The 22,765-nt window shown below is 37.8% G+C and overlaps 1 protein-coding gene across 3 annotated transcripts in view; it reads right to left on the reverse strand.

Moving 5' to 3' along the window:
- The window catches only part of TEK (TEK receptor tyrosine kinase), a 105,190-nt gene extending 102,193 nt beyond the window's left edge, over window positions 1-2,997 (reverse strand). The window contains exon 1 of one of the 3 annotated variants that reach the window (XM_027039255.2): window positions 2,473-2,997. In XM_027039255.2, the coding sequence (XP_026895056.2) occupies window positions 2,473-2,524 (52 nt within the window). In that variant the 5' untranslated portion in view covers window positions 2,525-2,997. The remainder of the gene's footprint in view (window positions 1-2,472) is intronic. The other 2 variants (XM_027039253.2, XM_027039254.2) reach the window with 2 other exon arrangements.
- Window positions 2,998-22,765: the final 19,768 nt, after the last annotated feature.

The raw sequence follows: 22,765 nt of genomic DNA on the forward strand, positions 1-22,765 counted from the left end.
AGAGTAATTTGTTGTATTTTGTATTGCTATATACACAACTCTTTAGAGAGAACAGCCTAGTTTGGTGAGGACGGGAGAGTGGGGAAAAGCTAGTATGTTTATTATAACTTGTTTGTAAGCTGAAATTGGCCATGATTCTCAATAGGGAGGGGAATGTACCAGAATCTAGGTAGGTTGGGGAAGTCTTCTGAAAATTATATACCTCTTCCAAACCTCTTACGGATATCTGCCACCCAAAGCCACCTTCACTGAGGCAAATGTGACATATTTTTTCAGTCTTATTTGTTACAAAAAAAAAAAAATCAGAAACAACCCATTGGAATAGAGAGAAAAAACCATAAACCATAAGTCCCTTGTTCTATTACTATGGTCTACCAGGGGAGTTTGGTGCAAAGAATGGGCTCCTATGCTTGTAGATATAATCATGCTGGATTCTTGTCACAATTACCAAGCCTTGTGTGTTAATGTCCATGGAGAGTTATATTGGGAAGGGAACTTAGGATTCCAATACAACAGACCTACCCCAGAAACCAACCTTGCTAGTGTCACCTTTCCTTTTCAATAGGAGGATGAAATCCCTCTCCTTGGGCCTCTCCCTGTTGAAGTCAGGGCTATGTTTCCAGGGAACTAAGGTCTAGACAGGGAGCAACTGTTTCAACCACATAATTTTTTGGTCTGATTTTATGACAGCTCTTCTAAGCCTAGACTACAAAGTGCCATGACACAGTCACTTTGAGGGGCAAAAAGTGAATTAAAACTGTGTGTGTTGGCATGTGTGTACACATAGGTGATTTAACTTATAAAATAGCTCAGACCAATGATAGACCCTGAGCTTTGCGTTACTAGAATCCCTGGTGTAGAATTAATTCCAGATTTCATGTTACTCATAAGTATGTCACACAGAAAAAAAGCCAAACAAAAATGGAATCATGATAATTCTTTCATTTAAAGGTGCATATAACAGGAGAAATTAACACTTCTATGTTAATATAATTTCTACATAAATAGTGAAAGCATCTCAGCAACTGACATTACACGTTCTTAGTCTCAAAATATGATTAAATCCTCACTATAACGGGGTGTTGAAAGTGATCTGAAATGCTATAAACGAGTTACATGCAATTCTTTTCTCTTGTTGGATTAATTTTTTGAATATTTAATAATTTCCAAACATATAGAAAAGTATGAAAATAATGTAGCACAAACTTATGTGTATGTTCAGATCTTCTAATAATATAATATAGTCTGCAACATTCAATTCAGTACGTTTGCCCAGTTCCATTTCCAGTATCATTTCTATCTTCATTACAATAATTAGAATGTTTTCAAACTAAAAGGGAGAAACCTAAGGCGATTAGAGTTGTGATTTGTACTTCATGTTTGGATACCACTTTCAGACAGCGTCCCTCAGGGTGGGTAAGCATCAGAGGCATGCCACTGTGTGGAGAATCTGGGCAACACACACACCAGATCTAAAGACATGCAAGCCAACCATTCCTTAGCCCTCCAACAGGCTTTGATCTTCTCCTGTGCCCGGTAATCTGGATAAGTGCCCCAACTTTCATTTCACTGGGCCAATAAAGACTTTATAAATTACTACATGCCAAGTATTTTTTTTAAAGAAACAGAAAATAATTATATAGCCATGACCCAAGGTCTAATAAAAACCCAAAAAGCCTAGAATTTGATTGCTTAACTAAAATAGGATGTGGCTAGGGCCCCTGGGTGGCTCAGTCAGTTAAGCATCTGACTTTGCCTCAGGTCATGATCTCGTAGTTCAAGGGTTTGCGCCCACATAGGGCTCTGTACTGACAGCTCAGAGCCTGGAGCCTGATTCGGATTCTGTGACTCCCTCTCCTCTGTCCCTCCCCTACTAGTGCATGCTCTCGTGAATGCTCTCTCTCTCTCAAAAAAATAAATAAATATTTTTTAAAAATTTGTAATAGGATGTGGATATGACATCTTTATAGAAAAGCATCTTTGGTCTCCTTTAAAAATGACAATCTGTACATTGCCTTAAGTGGGTCCCCATAATTGTCTGCATGAATTTCATTTTTTAAAAATTATGCAAGATTTTTTTGAAGCAGGTAAAACTGGGTTTGTTTGTTTTTTTTTAATAAGGTAACAATCCCAAATGAGGAAGAGTAAAATAATGTGCCATAGTAAGTGATTCTCCACAAATAAAGTGACCTGATCAGTTCTCATAGGGTCTGTGGCAACATAGGGGGCAAATAAGCAGAAGGGAAACTCTCGAAAAACTCAGTTCCAAGCCACAAAGACATTGCATTTTAATCCTCACATCTATTAAATGGAAAGTCCTAGAGAAACAGTGCCTATAACACAGCTGCCCTTTGTTAACCAGAACTAAATACTGGTGAGAAAGCCCAGTATCATTAACTGTTAAAGAAAGAAAGAAAAAAGAAAAAAACCTAAAAAATTAAATTAAAAAAAGGCAACAAAGCCAAACCTTACCAGAAAGGAGCAAGCTGACTCCATAGAGAACTAAGCCAGCTAAAGAGTCCATGCTTCCCCAAATCTCTCCATCCAGTTTCCGCAGATGTGCATGAGGTCCCAAGGATCCTTTCAGACACCAAGAGGTTTGTGACTTTCCATTCGCATGTTCTACTGGGTCCTGTTTACAAGTCAGAGGCAAGAAGGAACAGCACAGAAGCAGGCTGTAACAGTCTCATTTCTGTCTGAGCACAGGGAGTTTTAAGTTCCTTTTTCCTGTTTCCTTTGTAGATTAGGATGGGAAAGGCTGTATCTTAAAGGCGTTTGGTATCAGCAGGGCTGGGGGCACTGAAAGCCCTATCCATCTTGCAATTCATCAAAACACTTCTCTGTTGCTGTTGCTTCTGCTGCTGCTTTTGCTGCTGTTGTGGGGATAGAGGAATTTTTGTTGGAAGTGTGGGTCCTGGTCAGCGTTTTCAGAAACAATAGGGGTATCCTCTCTTAGGCGGGAAACAGAATAACAGCCCTCCACCTATGTGTGGTATGCGATGATCACCAGCCCTTCTCAGCCTCCAACAGCTCTCCCGGGTCCACCTGGGATCCCTGACAGAAGGGGCTTCTGGGTGTGGGGCGGAATTTTTGCTTTTGTTTTCTCATTTTAACCCACATGGGTTGAATTGGGAAAGGAAGGTTTCCGTGATGAGAGAACACAACCCGAAAGGCAATTAATTTGGATAATTACCGGTGAGGTCAATGTGAAATGCAGCCACGGAGACCAGAGTCCAGAATTGTTAGCCTGTTTTCTTTCACACACATGGTTTATTTCTTGGCCAAGAGCCCAAACATATCCATGCTACTGGCTATAGCTTTAATTTTTGCTAACAATTCATCTGAAGGTGATCTCATTTCTTAAAGAACTTGGCCTAGAAGGATTTGGTAATGAAACGGATTTCATGGGTCTTGGCCAACAGTGTTTCAGAAGCAAATTATATACAAAACCTTAAAAATAACTGGTGTCAAAACCAAATGTAAGGGATTTGATTTGGGATCAAAAGAGCATTCCTAAGAGCAGAGAGAATACATAGGCCAAAAGAAAAAGAGCTTTTGGAGTAACCATATCTAAAATGAGATCAGAGATCCTAAATTTATCCAGAAGATAGTTTCTCCATAACACAAACTATGACTTCAGAACCGGGTGTCATTGTTTTTGTTCACCCTGCCTTCATGCCCTAGGAAAGAGCCGTCCGCTCCTGCTTTCACTGCTCACCATAGGAAAACAGAGACGCTGCTGGCTTTGCCACATTTCTCTCCCAGGTTTTACCACATCAGTGACCAATGGATGTTTCCAGCTGGGGCAGTAAAGTGCAGGCTTTTTTTTTTTTTAGGTTTATTTATTTTGACAGAGACAGCAGGGGAGGGGCACAGAAAGAGAGAGAGAGAGAGAGAGAGAGAGAGAGAGAATTCTAAGCAGGCCCCACGCTGTCAACTCAGAGCCCGATGTGAAGCTCGAACCCACAAACTGTGACATCACGACCTGAGCCAAAATCAAGAGCCAGAAGCCTAATCAACGGAGCCACCCATGCACCCTGCACAGGCAGTTTTCAAGCAGACCTGGGTTCAGGTACTTACTCCACCGCATGTTTACTTCATCTCTTTGATTGTCAGTTTCAACAGCTGTTACAACAGCACTAATATCTCCAACCTGGGGATTTTAGAGAGGATTAAATGAGGCTGGCATGATGCCTATTCATCGAAGGCTTTCATTAAATGTTAATATATTCATTTCCTTAGTCTTTCCCTTCAGTCTCTGATTTTGGTCCCAAGGGATTCCTCCCAAAAGACATTCTCTCATCTTATGAAATGGCTTTGAGTTTGGTTTTGCAAGGAACCAGGCTGGCAGTGGGGGATTCTGAGCTCTACTCCCAGCTCTGTTCTTCCTGTGAGGCCTTGGACTAGTCATTTCCCATCTGTAGGCCTCAGTTTCCTCAACTGTAAAATAAAGGGTTTATACTGGATGTGACTAACTTCCCTCCAATTGTAACAGCTTGCAAGTCCAAATGACTAAGCTGTCCCTGACAGCATGTCCTCCTAGGTTCCCAGGTCCTCTCCTCTGGGCTGTTCAGAGAAGATGCTAGCTTTGTGTCTGTGTCACTGCAGAACCTGAGAGGGTCACAAACGTGCTCTATTTTGAGAACGTGGTGGCTGAAACTTTGTGAGGTCCTATGGCCCCGGGCCATACGGAGCAGACTTGGAAAGCCTTGGAAATAAACAAATTCCAGGGCACCTGTCTCCTCAGCCACAGCTTCCTTTGTTTGTGCTTGATGGCCACACAAGGAAGTCATTGCTCACATTCCCTCCTGTTGGCTACTTCGTGTAGGACAAAGATGCTTCTACCTTCCTTTTGTGGGCTGCTTCCCTCTGTTATGCAGAAAAGCACCTCACTTTCATTCGTCCCCCATTCTCCAGAAAGATCTACTCTTCCCGTGAATTGTTAATCGAGTTCTCTGTCCTTCCTTTCTTCAGAATGGGTGACTCGGTTTCATCCTGTGCTCTGTAACCCAGAAATGTTGTTCATGTTAGAAAAGGCAGTGTTGCTCCATTATGCAAAAAGAGCTATGTAGTTTAATCTCATCTTGCATGCAGTCCTTTCTCGTGCTATCCAGAGTATTGAGTCCATTTAATAAATAACTGCTAAATTTCCCTAGCCTATGATTGTATAGCTAGGCAAAAGGCTGAGCAACTTCTCTCTGGGATATCTGAATCATTAGCATGTAAATTCCAGGTGTAAAGTGAAGATTACTGTGGACAAACCTGGCCAAACATTCTCTGCTCCAACTTTCTGCCCTGTGGATATTAGAACATGAAGAACCAATCAAGGAACAATAATACAAGGTTCACCACACACTGTGGGGCCGATAGGTCAGCAGAGCTGACTGGCAACACGTTGGGAAGTTGCAAAACTGGATGGCATGCCAGAATTTCCAAGGGAAGGGAGAGGCCACTTCCACGTCTGGACAGGACTCTCCCCAGTACATAACGTATTAAGGAAATACCACATATTTGGACAAGCCACAACCCTTCTCTAGAAAGCTGGCTATGGCCGTCATAATGGCATCTCCATTCCCTGAAGAGCCTTGTTGGGGGCCAGCTGGATCAGCTCTCCACCCGTAGCAGCTTAGCTGGACAGGTTGAAATCATCTTCCCACCCTTGCCTGACAAGCTCCTAGCTATCCCCTTAGTCTCCGAAAAGTGTTCTTTAACTGCTCAATCCACATTAGGTCTCCCCCATTCTTCTCTCATAACGCTGTGTCTTTTTGTCCATGGTAGTGATCACAACTGGTAATCATACATTCGTGTCGTTGTCTCTTTAATGTCTCTTTCCTCCCACAAAGTCTAAGTAATGTGCTCAGCTGTGGGTAGCCCAGAGAGTATTAGAATCCTGGTCTTGGCTTCCAATTTTTGCAAGTTTAATATATGACTCTTTTTTTGCATAGTTCATCTTTAGACCACAACGTGCAAAAAAGTAGATAAATAGAAATATAGGAAATATCATAAACACCAACATGGTATACTCAGACCTTAGGAAAGTATGTGAAATGAAACTTGGACAGATAATGGGAAAAGTCTGATAACACTGAGAGATGTAGTCACTTCTCATTGTGCTTCCAAAATAGTAATAGCTAATATCAGAACCTCTGTGCACTCCATAGCCTTGCTCCAGGGAAATGAAAAGGGGCTTCCTCATGAGTCAAGCACACTCAGTTTAATTTTATTTTTCCAGACATTACTTAAAGCAGAACAAAAAAGAAAAGCAAACCAGCAATGAGGAAACAAAATAAGCAAACGAGGTATTTGGCTGGTTTGTTGTTTTCTATTCTCTGGTTTTTGCACTTACTATATGAAAAACATCTTTAGAAAACATTAAAAATCTTTGAAACAGATTAACAAAAATATCAATTGACAATCAAAAAATGTGAAGAGGTATGGAAAGCATACAATGTTACTAATATACTGGTATCCCACATCTAGAGGTCAATATCACAAATATGTAGCAAAAGCCACAGATGCATATCCTTTAGCTGAGAAATCCACTTTTATGATATACCCCAAGCCAAATTCAAAGATGTTACCCAAACTGTAGGTCTAAAGGCATTGTAAATTTTTTCTAGAGTTTATTTATTTTTGAGAGAGAGAGGGAGACCAAGTGCAAGCAGGGTAGAGGCAGAGAGGTAGAGGACAGAGGATCCAATGTGGGGCTTGAACTCACAAACCATGAGATCATGACATGAGCTGAAGTCGAACACTTAACAGATTGAGCCATCCATGTGCCCTTATAAAGGCATTATAGAAGCACTGCTGATAATAATCAAAACATGGAAACAATATAAACGGGCAAAAAAAATGGATTATTTATATAAGTCATGGTACACAATGAAATAGACAAATGTCAAAATATAGTGGAAGCTTATTGACAATGAAAGATATATATAGTATAAAGTATATAGTATATAGTATAAAGATATATATAGTATATAGTATATATATAGTAAATATATACTATATATATATAGCATATATATATAGTATAAAGTATATAGTATATAGTATATAGTATAAAGATATATATAGTATATAGTATAAAGATATATATAGTATATTGTTTATGGGGAATCAACATTTGATGTTGTATATTATATTTGATGTATACAACATTCGATGTTGTATAGTTTTTTGTTGATTGGGAATCAAAGTTTGAACAATATGAAATGTATACACATATGCACACATGCACACATATACCTACACGATACAATATATATGACAAATAAATGCCAAAACGTTATACTCATTGAACATAGGCACACATGCACCCATATAACCATATGCTATAGTGACAAATATATGCCAAAATGTTATACTCACTGAACAAATGTTATTTTTTCTAGGTTGTTGAAACACTGATAATTTTTATTTTCCTCTTTATAATTTTCTATAATTTCAACATTTTAAAAGGGACACCTGGGTGGCTCAGTTGAGCCTCTGACTCTTGATTTCAGCTCAGGTCATGTTCCCAGGGTCATGGGTTGAGCCCTGTGTCTGTCTCAGCACTAAGTGTGGAGCCTGCTTGGGATTCTCTCTCCCTCTCTCTGCCCCTCTCCTCCACTTGTGCACGCTCTCTCTCTCTCTCTCTCTCTCTCTCTGTCCAAAATAAAAGGAAAAGAAAAATATATTTTTTTAATAATGAGCATATATGTACAAATGAAGAAGATTGGGGGAAACCCTTGAGATAGTTGACCCAGGGCAATAAGATGAACATTAAAACACCCATTGGCAAAGATGAAACAGAATTCAAGTGTAGCTCAGTGTCCAGGAGGTGAGCAAACAGATTTTGGTGTTGGCTTCCTGCAAGGTAGCCTTACCATCCTGCCTTGTGCAGGGGTATAAGCACTGAACCTCCAGCCCCATCACATCTGGCTTCTTAAGGGCTTTCATGAACTTCTTTGTGAACCCGCTATACTTAACGGTGGCTAGCAGAAAAGGAAGGGTCATCAACAATTAAGTCCTGGCTGAAGGCCAGGACACCACAATGAAAGTGGCAACACCCATTCTGGGAGCTGATGGCTATGGAAAATATGGAAAATACCTGACCCTCCACGAACCCCATTTACTCTAAATCTTTTTTTTCTTTTATCATCTAAATGACAAGGACTATGCTTATTACTGTAGGAAGAGACACAGATATAGAAGATGTAGTTTCTACTTTTGAACCTCACAATTACACAATCCTAGCATGACAACAATGCATCAAAACAGGAAGAGTAAAGTAACAAAATCAGGCATTGTGTGGCTAAATACCAAAGGGTGGTACTGGCAGTAAAATTTTTAGTAGTCTCTGCTTTAGCCCATGAGGCACCAATTCTGCCTCTTTTCGTTTCTCCTGCTCTTTCCTTGGTACACAAAGCATCTTTCCATTAAGGCAGGGACTCTGTACTTCATTTCAGATGATCCTATGCTATTTTCTCAATGGCTTAGGGGAAAGACTAACCAGAATGCCTCACAACCACTATGAGACCAATTTGCCACAGACAGAATAGACTGGGAGTATTTTTCATGACACCCCTTCCACCGCCCCCCCAAAAAAAACCTTCATAAAAGATAAAAATAGTAAGAAAAAAGAAAAAGAAATTCCTATTTATCCTTCAAAAAACAATTCAAATGTCACTTCAACTGTGAAAACCTCTTTGAATATGTAGCTAACGATGTCTTATAAATCATCCCATGACTTAGTGGCTTAAAACAACAAATATTTACATAGCTCAAGATTTTGTAGGTCAATAGTTCAGGCTCACCTAGACAGTTCTGATCCTACCTGGCCTCCTTTATTTGTCTGTAGTCAGGGATACAAGTTTTCTTGAGGCTGTTAAATTAATTAAACAAGGAAGCTGTTAGACTGAGGTGGTTCTAAAGCTCTGGAGGTCTATGTAAGTAAACCAAAATCTAAGCCTGTAAATGCCTGAAGATTATGAAATCAAAACACTAAGGACAACCAATCGTAGCCAATAGGCCTTAGGCTACAGCCAATCAACAATGTTCTTACTTTGCTTCCTCCTCTTCTCTGTAAAAGTTTCTGCCTAACTGGCTCCCCAGTACTCCTGACACTAGGTTATTCCCAACCACTTCTGATTTGGTGCTGCCTGATTCAAAAAAATTTTTGCTCAAATAAACTCAAAATTTTTAATTTGCCTCAATTTATCCTTTAACGAGGTCTAGACACATCATTACTTATGCCACATTTTATTACCAAGCAAAAGCACATAACTAAGACTAGATCCAAGAGGTAGAAACACAGACTTCATCTTTTGGTATGAAGAGTTAGAGAGTTACAATGCAAAGGGCAAGAATTTTTAAAATGAGCATTTTTGGTCATTCTTTAGGTTTGTTAGGATATAATGTATATACAGTAAGATTCACCCCCATTTTAAAAAATTATGTTATAAAAATATAACAAAAATTTTTAAATTTTTTTGATGTTTATTTATGTTTGAGAGAGAGAGAGAGAGAGTGAGCGGGGGAGGTGCAGAGAGAAAGACACACACACACACAGAATCCGAAGCAGGCTCCAGGCTCTGAGCTGTCAGCACAGAGCTCGACGCGGGGCTCGAACTCATGGAGGGAGAGATCATGACCTGAGCCAAAGTCGAACACTCAACTGACTGAGTCACCTAGGCACCCCAATATAACATAAAATTTTATTTTTAACCATTAACTATACATTCCAGTAGACTTTATTCACATTGTCATGCAACAGATCTCTAGAATTTTTTTCATCTTGCAAAACTGAAATTCTATACTCACTGAACAACTCCACATCTACCCCTCTCCTCAGCCTCTGGCAACCATAATTCTACTTTCTGTTTCTAGGAGTTTAACTACTTGAGATTTCTCATAAAAATGGAATCACTCATTATTTGTCTTTTTATGACCGGCTTATTTCACTTAGCATAACGTCCAATGTTTGTCCATGTTGTGTCAGATGACAGGATTTCCTTCTTTTTAAAGGCTGAATAATATTTCACTGTATGCATATACCGTATTTTCTTTATACATTCATCAGTAGTTGGGCACTTGGGTGGCTTCCACCTCTTGGCTATTGTGAGAAATGCTCCAATGAATATGGGCATGCAAATATCTTATTGAGATTCTGCTTTCAATTCTTTTGGATATATATACCCAGAAGTGGGATTACTGGATGATATGAGAGTTCTATTTTCAATGTTTTGAGGAACCTCTATATTATTTTCCACAGCAGCTGCAGCATCTTCTGTTCCCACCAGTAGTGCACAAGGGCTTTAATTTATCCATATCCTTGTCAACTCTTAATATTTTCTGGTTTTTTAATGGTGGCTATTTTAATGTGTGAAGGGAAAAGTTATTCCTTTTTAAGTGCACAGTCCTAGGAGTTTTGACAAATGCATGCATACCTTCGTATAATCACCACGCCAAACACCCTAATTTCCAGTACCCGAGAAGTTCCTTTGGGCTCCAATGCAATAAGTCCTTTCGCCTACCCCACAGCCCCAGGCAATCACAGATATGTTTTCTGTCTCTATTATTTTGATGTTTCCAGAACATCATGTAAAGGAATCACAGTATATAGTTTTTTGAATCTTGCTTCTTTCATTTGGCATGATTTATTTAATTCATGCATGTATTTGCGTTTATGAGTAGTCTGTTCCTTTTTGTTTCTGAATAGTATGACACTGTATGGACATACCAAAGTTTGTTTATTCACTATTTGGAATGTTTCCAGTTTTGACTGATAAAGTCCCTATAACGTTGTTCATCTGTGTAGCTTAAACTATTTATTATTTGCATGCATATATTTTGTGTGAACATATGTTTTTCATTTCTCAGGTAAATACTGGAGACTGGGATTAGTGGATTCTATGGATTCTATGCTTAATTTTATAGGGAACTTCTAAGCTTTTCCTGTTGTGGTTGTGACATTTTGCATTCCCATTACCAACATACATGAGTTCTTGTTACCCTATATCCTAGCACTTAGTATTATTAGGTTTTAAAAAATTTGTTTTCTGGGGCTCCTGGGTGGCTCAGTAGGTTAAGCATTGGACTTTGGCTCAGGTTATGATCTCATGATTCATGAGTTTGAGCCCTGCATTGGGTTCGCTGCTGTCAGCACAGAGCCCACTTCAGATCCTCTATTCCCCTCTCTCTACCCCTTCCCTGCTTGTGCGTGTGCTCTCTCTCTCTCCCCCCAAAATAAACATTAAGATATATATATATATACATATATATATATATATGCTATTTACTTAAATATTTAAATATTATATATATATAGTTGTGATTTTAATACTTATTTCCTTAATAACTAACAATGCTGAGAATCTTTTCATGTGTTTCTTTGCTATTTACTTTTCTTCTTTGGTAAAGTGTTAAAATTGCCCATTTTTTAATTGAGTTGTTTCTTTTTGTTAAGTCTTGGGAGTCTTTTATATACTCCTGTCAAATATGTGATTTGCAAATATCTTTTCCCAATCTGTGGATTGTCTTTCATTATCTTAACATTGTATTTTTCAGAGGAAACCTTTTCATTTTGAAAAAAAGATGCCATTTATATCTTTCTTTTATAAATATTGCTTTTGTGTTGTATCTTCTTTTATAAATATTACTTCTGTGCCTAACACAAGGTCACAAAGATTATTTTCTATGTTTTCTTCTAAAAGTCTTGTGATTTTTTATTTAGTTCAATAATCCATTTTAAGTTTTGTATAACATGTCATGTGAAAGTTGAGAGCTATTTTCTTGCATGTGGATGCTCAACCGTTCCAGCACCATTTGATGAAAAGACCATCCTTTTCTCCGTTGAATTTGCTTTGTACCTTTGCCGAAAATCAATTAACCAAAAATGTCTGAGTGTATTTCTAGACTCTCCATTCTATGCCATTAATCTATGACTCTATTCTTTTGTGAATACTATACTATTTTGTTTCTAGAGCTTTATAGTAAATCTTGATATCAAGTAGTGTGAGTCCTCAAACTTTGTTCTATTTCAGAATTATTTTACTTGTTCTAGTTCCTCTGTATCCTTCTACTTACTGTGAGCTTAATTTGCCCTTTAAATTCTAGTTTTTTAAGGTAGAAATTTATATCACTAAATTGAGACCTTTCTATTTTGATATAATCATGTTATGCTATGTTTCCCTTTAAGCACTGCTTTAGTTGTGTCCTACAAATTTTGGTAAGTTGAATTTTCATTTTCATTTTGTTCAAAATATTTTCTAGTTTCCATTTAACTCATGAGCTGCTTACTCCCGAATATTTAGGGGATTTTACAGGTATCTTTCTTTAAATGATTTATAATTTAATTCTGTTATGATCAGAAAACATGCTTTGTATGATTTCAGTTCTTTTAAATTTGTTTAGGTTTATTTTATGGTCCAGAATAAGGTGTATGCTGGTGAATGTTCCATGTGCACTTGAAAAGAATATGTATTCTGCTGTTAGTGGCTGGAGCGTTCCAAAAATCAGAGTCAGGTCCAGCTGGAGTATAATGTTATTTAGGTCTTCTATATCCCTACTTGGTCTTACTTTCTCCCTGTTGTATCAGTTTCTGAAAGCAGAGTGATAAATGTTCCAACTAGAATTATGGATTTGTATTTATCCTTTCAATTCTATCCATTTTTCTTCATGTATTTTGAAGGTTATTTGTTAGGTTTGTTATATTTAGGATTGTTATGTGTCTTCGTAAATTGACTCACTTGTCTTTATTTAATATGAATCTTCACTTCTGATAATACTTCTTGTTCTGAATTCAACTTTGATATTTTTGAAATCTGTCATAGCAGACTTACCTTCTCTTCTTTAGAATTATGTATTTATTCATCCCTCCACCCTAGAAAGGGCCATGCCGCTCAAAGGAATCTTGATCCAGGTACTGAAAGCTGAGCTGTTTACCAGGTGAACCATGACAAGGACAGGAGGGAGGTCAGACAGGCATTTCAACAAATGGACCAGTAGCCTGAGCCTAAATATAGTGGTGTGAAATAATATTCCATGTTAGGGGAAATGTAAGTGTTTGAGCAAGATGAAATAAGGGTGACAAAGGGCTTGGCAAGAGAGAAGGTGCTTTAATCAAACTGTTTTCAGATTTGGTATACCCTACTGAGGTCTATAACAATGGGAAATAAAAAGTTTTAAATCAAGGAATGTCATGACCAAACTTTCATTTTAGGAAGATTACCCTGGAAGCAATGGATATGTTACATTTGTAGAGATTAAAGCTAGGAAAACTAATAATAGATGAATATTGCAATGTGGCATTTAGAGACCATGAAAGTCTGAACTAAGGCTATATATAGTAGCATCAGAGATAGAAGGACAAGTGTTAAAGTGATAGAAGTATTAATATAATGACTCTTGGGGGTTGACATGGAGGAAGGAGATTAAGGTAAATCCAAGGTTGCTATTTTGTTTAACAATATGGACGTGGTAATACTCACTGTGAAAAGGCCATAGGACATGAAGCTCATTTGTGGGGAAATATTAAAAATTCATAAAATTCTATTATGGATACATAGGTTTAGGTTAGATATTGGCTAGTCAAGTATGGATAGATACTTAAAGTGGATACATCGGTATGAAGCTCAAGAAAGAAATCTGAGCATTGCTGTGGGGATGAGTGAGATCACTCAGATGGTCTGCAAAGGGAGGGACCCCAGAGAAGCCTGGACCATAAGGAGCAGATACAGAGGAAGAGTTAGTGGAGGACTGTGAGAGACACGACTCTGAGAAGCAGGAAGAGAGCTTTTTGAAATGACTAACAGTATTTGTCACTCTGCATTCCTTGTTTCCCTTCTGGACTTTGAGTTCTTCAGTCAAGGGCAATGTCGTAGTCATCTGTGTAGATCCATTAGCACAGTGCTTCACTCGCAGATACTCAGTGAAGTTTTGGTAAATGAATACAGAAGGGTCCATGTTTTATTTTATTTTTTAATGTTTATTTATTTTTGAGAGAGAGAGAGGGGGGGGGGCAGCGTGAGTGGGGGAGGGGCAGAGAGAGAGGGAGACACAGAATCCGCAGCAGGCTCCAGGCTCTGAGCTGTCAGTACAGAGCCTGATGCAGGGCTCAAACTCACAAATCGTGAGATCATAACCTGAGCTGAAGTCGGACGCTTAACCGACTGAGCCACCTAGGCATTCCGAAGGGCCCACCTTTTAGAGATTAATTTGACCACTGGAAACAAAACCAGTGCAAATGTCTTTAAAGAGTTGGTGGTAAAGTGGTTATCAATCCACATATACATCATAGAAATCAGTTTTCAAGGAGTTGGTGTGTAGAAAAACAAAAAGTGCAGGGCTCCAGAATCACTGATGGGCAAATCATAGGTACTCCGCTCACTAGCTCTTTTCCCTTGGGCTTACTCAGTTCTCTAAAGCTTAGTTTCCTCAGCTGCTAAATGAAGGAAGGGGGAGGAGGACATCTACTTTGAAATAACATGTAATTTGGGTAAAGCATCTGGCATAATGCCTGATAATGATAATTATCATCATCATCATCATCATCATCATCATCATCATCAAACACAATCCAAACATTTCACAGGTAAAAAGCATCAACATCCACCCGTGACAACCATAGAAAAAAATGGAATCAGGTCTCCACTGGGGAATCTACCATGCTTAATGGCAGAAAAATGATGTCTCCATCTTTCTTTCATACTAGATCATAGGCTCCCTGGAGGAGGAATCGTGTCATATGTATCTCCAGCAGCTATTCCTATAAAGGTGCATAGAGTTGAAACATGAAATACGGAGCCTTTAAACACTATCTAGGGGACATTTCAGTTTGGAGAACTTTATTTTAATATCTTGGAAAACCAAAGAAAAGCAGTTGAACTAGTTCTCACATGAGCAGGAGTTTGTCCAGTTCAGTGCCATTAGTGCTGATGGATTAAATGCCCAGGTAAAGCTCTCTGAATAGAGGCTGCTTTTGGCACACGAGATTTAAAATGTCCATGAACATGTCCATAGATGAAGTTGAAGCTACCCCTGCCAGTCCAGGCAGGGGTATAGGCATCTCACTGTAAAATAACTCAACAGTAATTCTTTGACTTCTAAAACAGCCTGCAAAACTTCTAGACACTCAAACCCAAACCTCCCCCTTTTGATTTCTTGAGGGTAAAACAGTAGGGGCCGTGAGGTACACTGTAGCGCCTGGCATTGGCCACATGAAAGGCCCTGCCCTTGGTGACTCATGGCTACTCATCAGCTCTGTATTGTGAACTCTTGGCGTGGCCTGCACTGCCATCCTGCCAACCTCTCCAGCTTTACCAGGAGCTGCCTTCCCCTTGCCCTCTGCAATTAGGCACAATGGCCTCCTCACTATTCCTGGAACTTCTAAGCTCATAGCCCCATAATCCATTCCCCTGTCAAGGCCTTTGTAATAAGGTTTCCCGTTATCTTGTAAACTCTGTTAGTCACTCTAGGCAAGAGAGATGGAGAAAGAGAGCAAGTTAACCTGGAAAGAATGTTAGATTGTGTATCATCTCTTCAGTCACACCCACCCTGAGAAAGCAATCTGCAATCCTTATCAGACACAAAAACAAACAAACCAACAAACAAAATTGTAATGAGGAATTGAACAAAACAACTCAAAATAGAAACTAATTTTTTTTAAGTAAGAAGGTTTTGTTTTGTTTTGTTTTCCTCCTGCATTTGGCAAAATACAGGCAAAATTAAGGCAGGAACATGGAGTCTCTTAGTGCTACAATTTTTTGACACCAGAAAGCCATATTTAAGTTGACTTCTGAAATTGGCATTTTAGCATCACACATTAAATTAATGTTAGTTGATTATAATTATCTGTACTTTGACCTGGATTAAAGGTCAAAAACCTATAAGCAAGAAAAACTTATTTAATCAATTATATATGTTTAATTTAAAATGTAGATACATACTAGTAATACCCACAGACCCAAATACAATGTTTAAACACACAGATCCACAATTCATGTTAAGGCAGACTTAACCAACCTGGTCTGTCTATAAATTGAACAAGCAAAGGTCTCCCCCAGTACAATACAGCGTATTATAAAGACACCAGGCCTCAGAATCAGAAAAGCAAAGAAAAATGCCTACACCCATCATCTCCTAGCATGTTACACTAGATATGAAAGCCACAGCTTCCTTCACTGTAATAGCAGTTTGAAAGTACTTACCTCACAAAATTGTTAGAAAAATTATGTGAGATAATGTGTGAACAATGCTTATTAGCACAGTGTCTGGGATATACTACGTACCATATAAATATTACTATTGTTAAAGGTTTAAAAAGGAAGTTAATAGCCATCATTTGTTCGAAGCTTAAAATAATGTATCTCAGTGATTAATTTAAAAGGTGAAAAAATTAATACAAGTAATTATTTGTATTTGTATAACTCATTTAACTTTTTAATGATCACAAGAAAAAAGAACCATTATAAATAATCCAAGTATGCTTGGGTTTTCATCTATTCCCAAAAGTGGGTTATGCCTTGATTAGCTTTTAGAAACAAGAAACATTTTGATAAACCTTGTTCTCCTTAAAATAAGCAAACAAACAAAAAACTCCAAAATGCAAATAGAACTGAATAAACTTCCAGTTTATCATATGCATTAACTACTCTTCCCTCTCAAAGACATTAAAATAAAGCGAATTACTGTTTGCGGATATTAAGGCAACCAGAAAATGGGAAAGAAGATGTTTAAACCACAAAATTTTAGAAGCTATAAAACTGATGGGCCAGAGTTATCAGATATAAAAGACACTAAAATGCTACTGCTAAGTGATTGGTAGAGGGTAAAACAATATACACTATAGAACCTCTAAAAGATGATATATTAGTGGCCACTTGTACTGCTGGAAGTGAGGATAAAGTGGAATTAAAATCAGGAGGAGTGGGAAGGGCAGCTGGGTGACTCAGTCAGTTAAGCATCCGACTTCACCTCAGGTCATGATCTTGTAGTTCGCGGGTTCGAGCCCCACCGCAGATTCTGTGCTGACAGCTCAGAGCCTGGAGCCTGCTTCAGATTCTGTGTTTCCCTCTCTCTCTGCCCCTCCTTCACTCACACTCTGTCTCTCTCTAAAAAATAAATAAACATTAAAAAAATTAAGAGGAGTAGTTGAAAGTATGTTTTAAAATCAGACAAAATGAGATACCACTTCCAAGAGTGGTATAATAAGAAAGTCAGATAATAACAAGTGTTGTCTAGGTTGTGGAGAATTGAAGAACTCATACATTGTTGGTGGTAATATAAATGGTGCAGCTACTTTGGAAAACAGACCAACAGTTCTTCAAAAGGTTAAACACAGAGTTACCAGCAATTCTACTCCTAGGCATATACCCAAGAGAAATAAAAACATGGCCATACAAAAGCCTGTACACAATTGTTCATAGAAGTATTATTTATAATAGCCCCAAAGTAAAAACAACCCCAAACCATCAATTGACAAATGAATAAATAAAATATGGTATACCCACCTGATGGGATATTATTTGGTCAAAAAAAAGAGGGGGGGGATGATACATGCTACAACATGGATGGATCTTGAAAACATTACAGTCACAAAAGACCACATATTCTAAGAATTCATTTACATGAAGTGTCCCAAGTTGGCAAATCCATAGACACATAAAGTAGATTAGTGGTTGCTCAGGACTAGGGTCAGGAGTAGTGGAGGATGATAGGAAGGGTGGGCAGGTGACAGCTAGGGACTCAGGGCTTCTGCATGAGGTGATCAGAATGTGCTAAAATTGATGTGGTGTGAGTTGCACAACTCTGTGAATATATTGAAAACATTGAATTATGTACTTTAGAGGGTGAATTGTATGACATGTGGATTATATCCCAGTAAAACTATTCCAATAAAAATACAACAGGAAGACCCTCAAGGCATTTTTCTTGCGCTGCACATAGTGGAGCAACCATACGTTTTCTACCAGATAGAACACTGGTGTGGAGGCGGGGAGTCCTTTTCCCTGAAGGAAGTAGAAGATAGAGGTTCTTTGGACCATACAGTTATAGGCAGTAAGAACAGGTTGAAGTTCTGAACTGAATTTAAGCCTTGGGCTTTCTCCCCACTTTCACTTGCAGAAAGCTGGCCAAAGGATCAGCAGATGCTGGGTGTTCTGACCAGGCTAGTGAATAAGCCTGAAAATGTTCATATTTCTCCAACAGATAGGTCAGTGGGGCACCTCCAACAAAACCAACCCATTAGTTTTGCTACAGAGAAGCTCATACTCAATAAACTGACCTCATGCTCAGAGCTTCCAGTCAGCTTTTTGATCCTCTGTTCTTAAACAAACAGCCCAAAAATTAACAACTCGGGAAACAACAGATGTTTGTGAGGATGCACAGAAAGGGGAACCCTCTTGCAATGCTGGTGGGAATGCAAACTGGTGCAGCCATTCTGGAAAACAGTGTAGAGGTTTCTCAAAAAGTTAAAAATAAAACTACCCTAGGACCCAGCAATTGTTCTACCAAGTCTTTATCCAAACTATACAAAAATACTTATTGGAAGGGGCTCATGCACCCCAGTGTTTATAGCAGCACTATCAACAATAACCAAATCATGGAAAGAGCCCAAGTGTTCATCAACTGATGAATCGATAAAGATGTGGGGTGTGTATACACACACATGCACACAATGGAATATTAGCCATCAGAGAATTTAATGCATGCAAATTAAAAAAAAATATTTAGAAGGTAAGGGATCTCAGGATGTAGTACAAAATGTGACAAAAGGGTCTATCTGCCTTACAAATGTATGAAACAACCCTTCAGGGGTGAGGAAAAAGAAGAAATTGCCTTACGTTTTTTATCCCAGTATCCTAAGCATTTGATTATAGAATTCTATCATGTTAGCAAAGATATAAAACTTTTTCAAGTGACAACTCCAAGTGGATACTGAAATACTCTAATAAAGAGGACAGGTCTAGTTACAATGTTTCTTGTGACAAAGAAATAAACCTATTTTCTTTCTTTTCTTTTTTTTTTTTTAATGTTTATTTTGAGAGAGAGAGAGAGAGAGCGCAGGGGAGGAGCAGAGAGAGAGGGAGACACAGAATCCGAAGCAGGCTCCAGGCTCTGAGCTGTCAGCACAGAGCGGCTCAAACCCATGAACTGTGTGATCATGACCTGAGCTGAAGTTGGATGCTTAACCGACTGAGCCACCCACGTGCTCCAAAACCTGCTTTCTTGATAGGGTATCATTAATTTTTGAGAATAAGTAAAGCTGTCCTTTTTAATTTTCAGAAAATATCTGTTTACAAAAGAAAGAAAAACAGATATTTATGCCGTAACACAGGCCAGGCACTTTACATAAACATTAACTTATTTAATTTTCCAAAACCTTGAAAGATAGGAATTTTCATTTCCATTTTACAAAAAAAGAAAGCAACAACAACAACAACAAAAAAAAAAAAAACAAAAAAAATTACATAAAGTCCTAGATCACAGAGTATGTGGTAGATTTTTGATGAGTATTTAAAGAAGGTAAATAAGAGGATGAATAATTCAAGCATATCGTGTATGTAAAACAAATAGTGTATTATTATACATTGTTAAGGATGGAAACACATAATGGGCTTAAGTACTGTTTAATTAGAAAGTTCAATTATTATTCAATATTTACTGAAATTTTCAGAAAAAAAGATGTTTCCGAAAGGGATGCCAAATTAAAGAAGACACTTGTTAGGATGAGTACTGGGTGTTATACATAGGGGGTGGATCACTGTTATCTACTCCTGAAATCATTATTGCACTATATGCTAACTAACTTGGATATAAATTTAAAAATTTTTTAAAAAAAGGAAATGGATGCTTCAGTAAGAGAATGAGAATTGAGTTGGGCTTTGAAGTGTGGTTAGGGTGCAAATGGATGAAGGGAGAAGGACATCTCAGGTGGCTAGAGGTGGTCACTCAGGCAGGCAAGAACATGGTTGTGTAGAGTCAACTGGATTGAAGCACTTTTCTGGGAGTCTCCAACTGTAATTTTTTAACTGCAATAGAACGGCAATCTGAAGTCTATATCTACTAATTCTATGGCTCTCTTAAAGCTAATAGTTCATTTTCTTCAATAGGAGATGGAAATATGGAAACATCATCAAATCACTAAGTCAAAGAATGTAAGAATGAGGAGTCTTTGATGCAGAGGAGTTGTTAAAATTTCCCAGGACAACATACATGGTAAGTGGCAGAGTTGGGATATGAACAGACATCTCTGGTTTCTGAGTCTATCATCTTTCTACCTACATGGTTTGATTCCTCATTTACAAACAAGGAACTCTGGTCTGGAGAAGTCATATTACATAATATTTATTAAAGAGTAAATTTGGGGCGCCTGGGTGGCTCAGTCGGTTAAGCGTCCGACTTTGGCTCAGGTCATGATATCATGCTCTGTGAGTTCCAGCCCCGTGTCGGGCTCTGTGCTGACAGCTCAGAGCCTGGAGCCTGATTCGGATTCTGTGTCTCCCTCTCTCTCTCTGGCCCTCCCCCGTTCATGCTCTGTCTCTCTCTGTCTCAAAAATAAATAAACGTTAAAAAAATTTTTTTTAAAGAGTAAATTCAGTGGGGTTTTCCTGTTGTGATTTCTCTAAAAATGAATATAGAAGAATAGAATACAAAATATAAATAGAACACAGCTAACAAGCTCAGTCATTTAGAAAAGGAGTCAATAGCAGAAGGGAGCCTAGGGAGAAAGATGGTTTTGTCTGGTTTGTGTTGAATTTGAGTTGCTGCTAGATAAGCTTTGGATTTCCAGGGCACCCTTGTCAAAAAATTCTCCAAATTATGGTAAGAACCACTTGGGAGTTTCAGCAGATCTTGTACAACTGTTTGAGTGTATGTTCATTTATTCTAATTCCAAAGCTTCTTTTTTTCTTCCAGTTATGCAACCAAGTTGTGAAATCATCCCTTTGACAGTTAGGTATGAGGTGTGTGCATTTCTTCGGCTTAATAGCTTAAATTGCCCTCTATCATCGCTCTCTTTGAAGATTTAGACTTAAAAGAAAAGACACAGTACTTCTTGGTCACTCCCACACTGGAGATATGCCTGGTCTGTACCTTCACCCCCTTCTCTTCAGCTCTGTGAAAACCTGATAAAGACCAGGCCTAGAGCTTGTCCAAACCTAGAGCTGTTCCTGTAAAAGAATGTTATATATCCTACCTGACTTTTTCTAGGAATTGAGGAAGAAATTAACTTTTTGGAACATATTACCCACTTAATTTGAGTTAAAATTATATTTAAAAAAAAACAATAAAATTGAGACTGTTTCAGCTTTTTAAAAATGACAAATTTCTGAGTAAAAAAATATACATTTTTTTTTCAGAATGCTGTTATCTGAAGCACAATAATTGTGATTCAAGAAGAAAATGAAACTTTAATACGGTATTCCCATTACCTAAGTTTCTCAATATTCTCTTGTTTAATGAAACATATTTGTAGGGGAATTTGATTTATTCTAGAAATAATGTAAAATTTTATATCTACTTTGTCTCAAATGTCATCTTTGTGTTTTTTGTTTTTTTTTAAATTAGCTCACTTGGCCATGAATTAATCAGACTCTTTTCTGGTTCTTCTGCAGGAGAAAGATCATACAGTTATAAGCTTTTTACCATTACGAACAGTTTCTTTTTAGCCAATTTTCATCTTTCTATCATATTTTTGAAGTAAATGTACAAATTAAGTATGTCAATCTTTCTTACTGATTTTATATCTACCTTGCACAAAACTCATATTTCTTAACAGAAATTACTAATGAAGAAATATTTAAAATGCATACTCGTCTCTGTTTAGTATTCTTCCTATTAACAGAAAAAGCCTGATAACTTTGTTTTATGAAGATTTTTTTTCATTCCAACTTGTAAATCATGTATTTTATTCTGCTCCCTACAAAGATGCACTGTAAACTTAGTGAATTGAGCAATTAACTCTGCTAAGACTTCACTTGCACTTGCTGAAGGACTTGATAACATGTCTGTACTTTCATAAGACAGCCTTTGTTCATGGAATTCTCTCCCCTTCCTCCACTCCTTACTACAGCAAATTAGTGAAAAATGTTTAAGTGGTAAAAATCAGTATGCTGCACACTATAAAACTTTTAGCCAAAAGAGTAAGAAGCCAATGAACTTGCAAGAAAAAGTGTGTAACAGCCATATGATTATGTATTACCAGGTTCTCAGACATCCTGTTTTAGAACAGCACACTTATAGAGGGGAAAGTCACCTATTGATGAAAGTAAACTTGGGAGAGGTTTCTATTTCAGTATCCTTTCTTTTTAAAGTCTCCTGCCCTTCCCCCCAGCCCCTACTCAACTTCACTTCCCAATTACAGTAATTAAAAAGGAGGACATATCCCAATGGAATGCATCTTTGTTTGAAACTTCCTTACCAGAAATTTATTCTTTTTTTTTTTTTCAAGATTTCCTATTTATCGCTACATAACTGTTATGTAAAAGTGACATTTTTGGTGAAAGTGACATAAAATTTTCTTACATTTCTTGCTTCTAGTGGAAAAGATGTATCAAACATCTATTAAAATTAAAAGTGTACATTCCCTATTCCTGTGAATCTATCACAAAGAAATAAACAAATCAGTAGATAAAGACATATAAGGATGTTTATTGTAGCCTAATTTGTAGTGCCAAAAAATGGAAACAAAAGGAACGGTCAATAATTGAGGAAATGCTACATAGATAATGTTACATCTAAATTATGGAATATTGTACTATTAAACTCAAATGAATTGAAG

Source organism: Acinonyx jubatus, chromosome D4 (assembly GCF_027475565.1).
Source record: "Acinonyx jubatus isolate Ajub_Pintada_27869175 chromosome D4, VMU_Ajub_asm_v1.0, whole genome shotgun sequence".
In the NCBI taxonomy this organism is placed as follows: Eukaryota; Metazoa; Chordata; class Mammalia; order Carnivora; family Felidae; genus Acinonyx; species Acinonyx jubatus.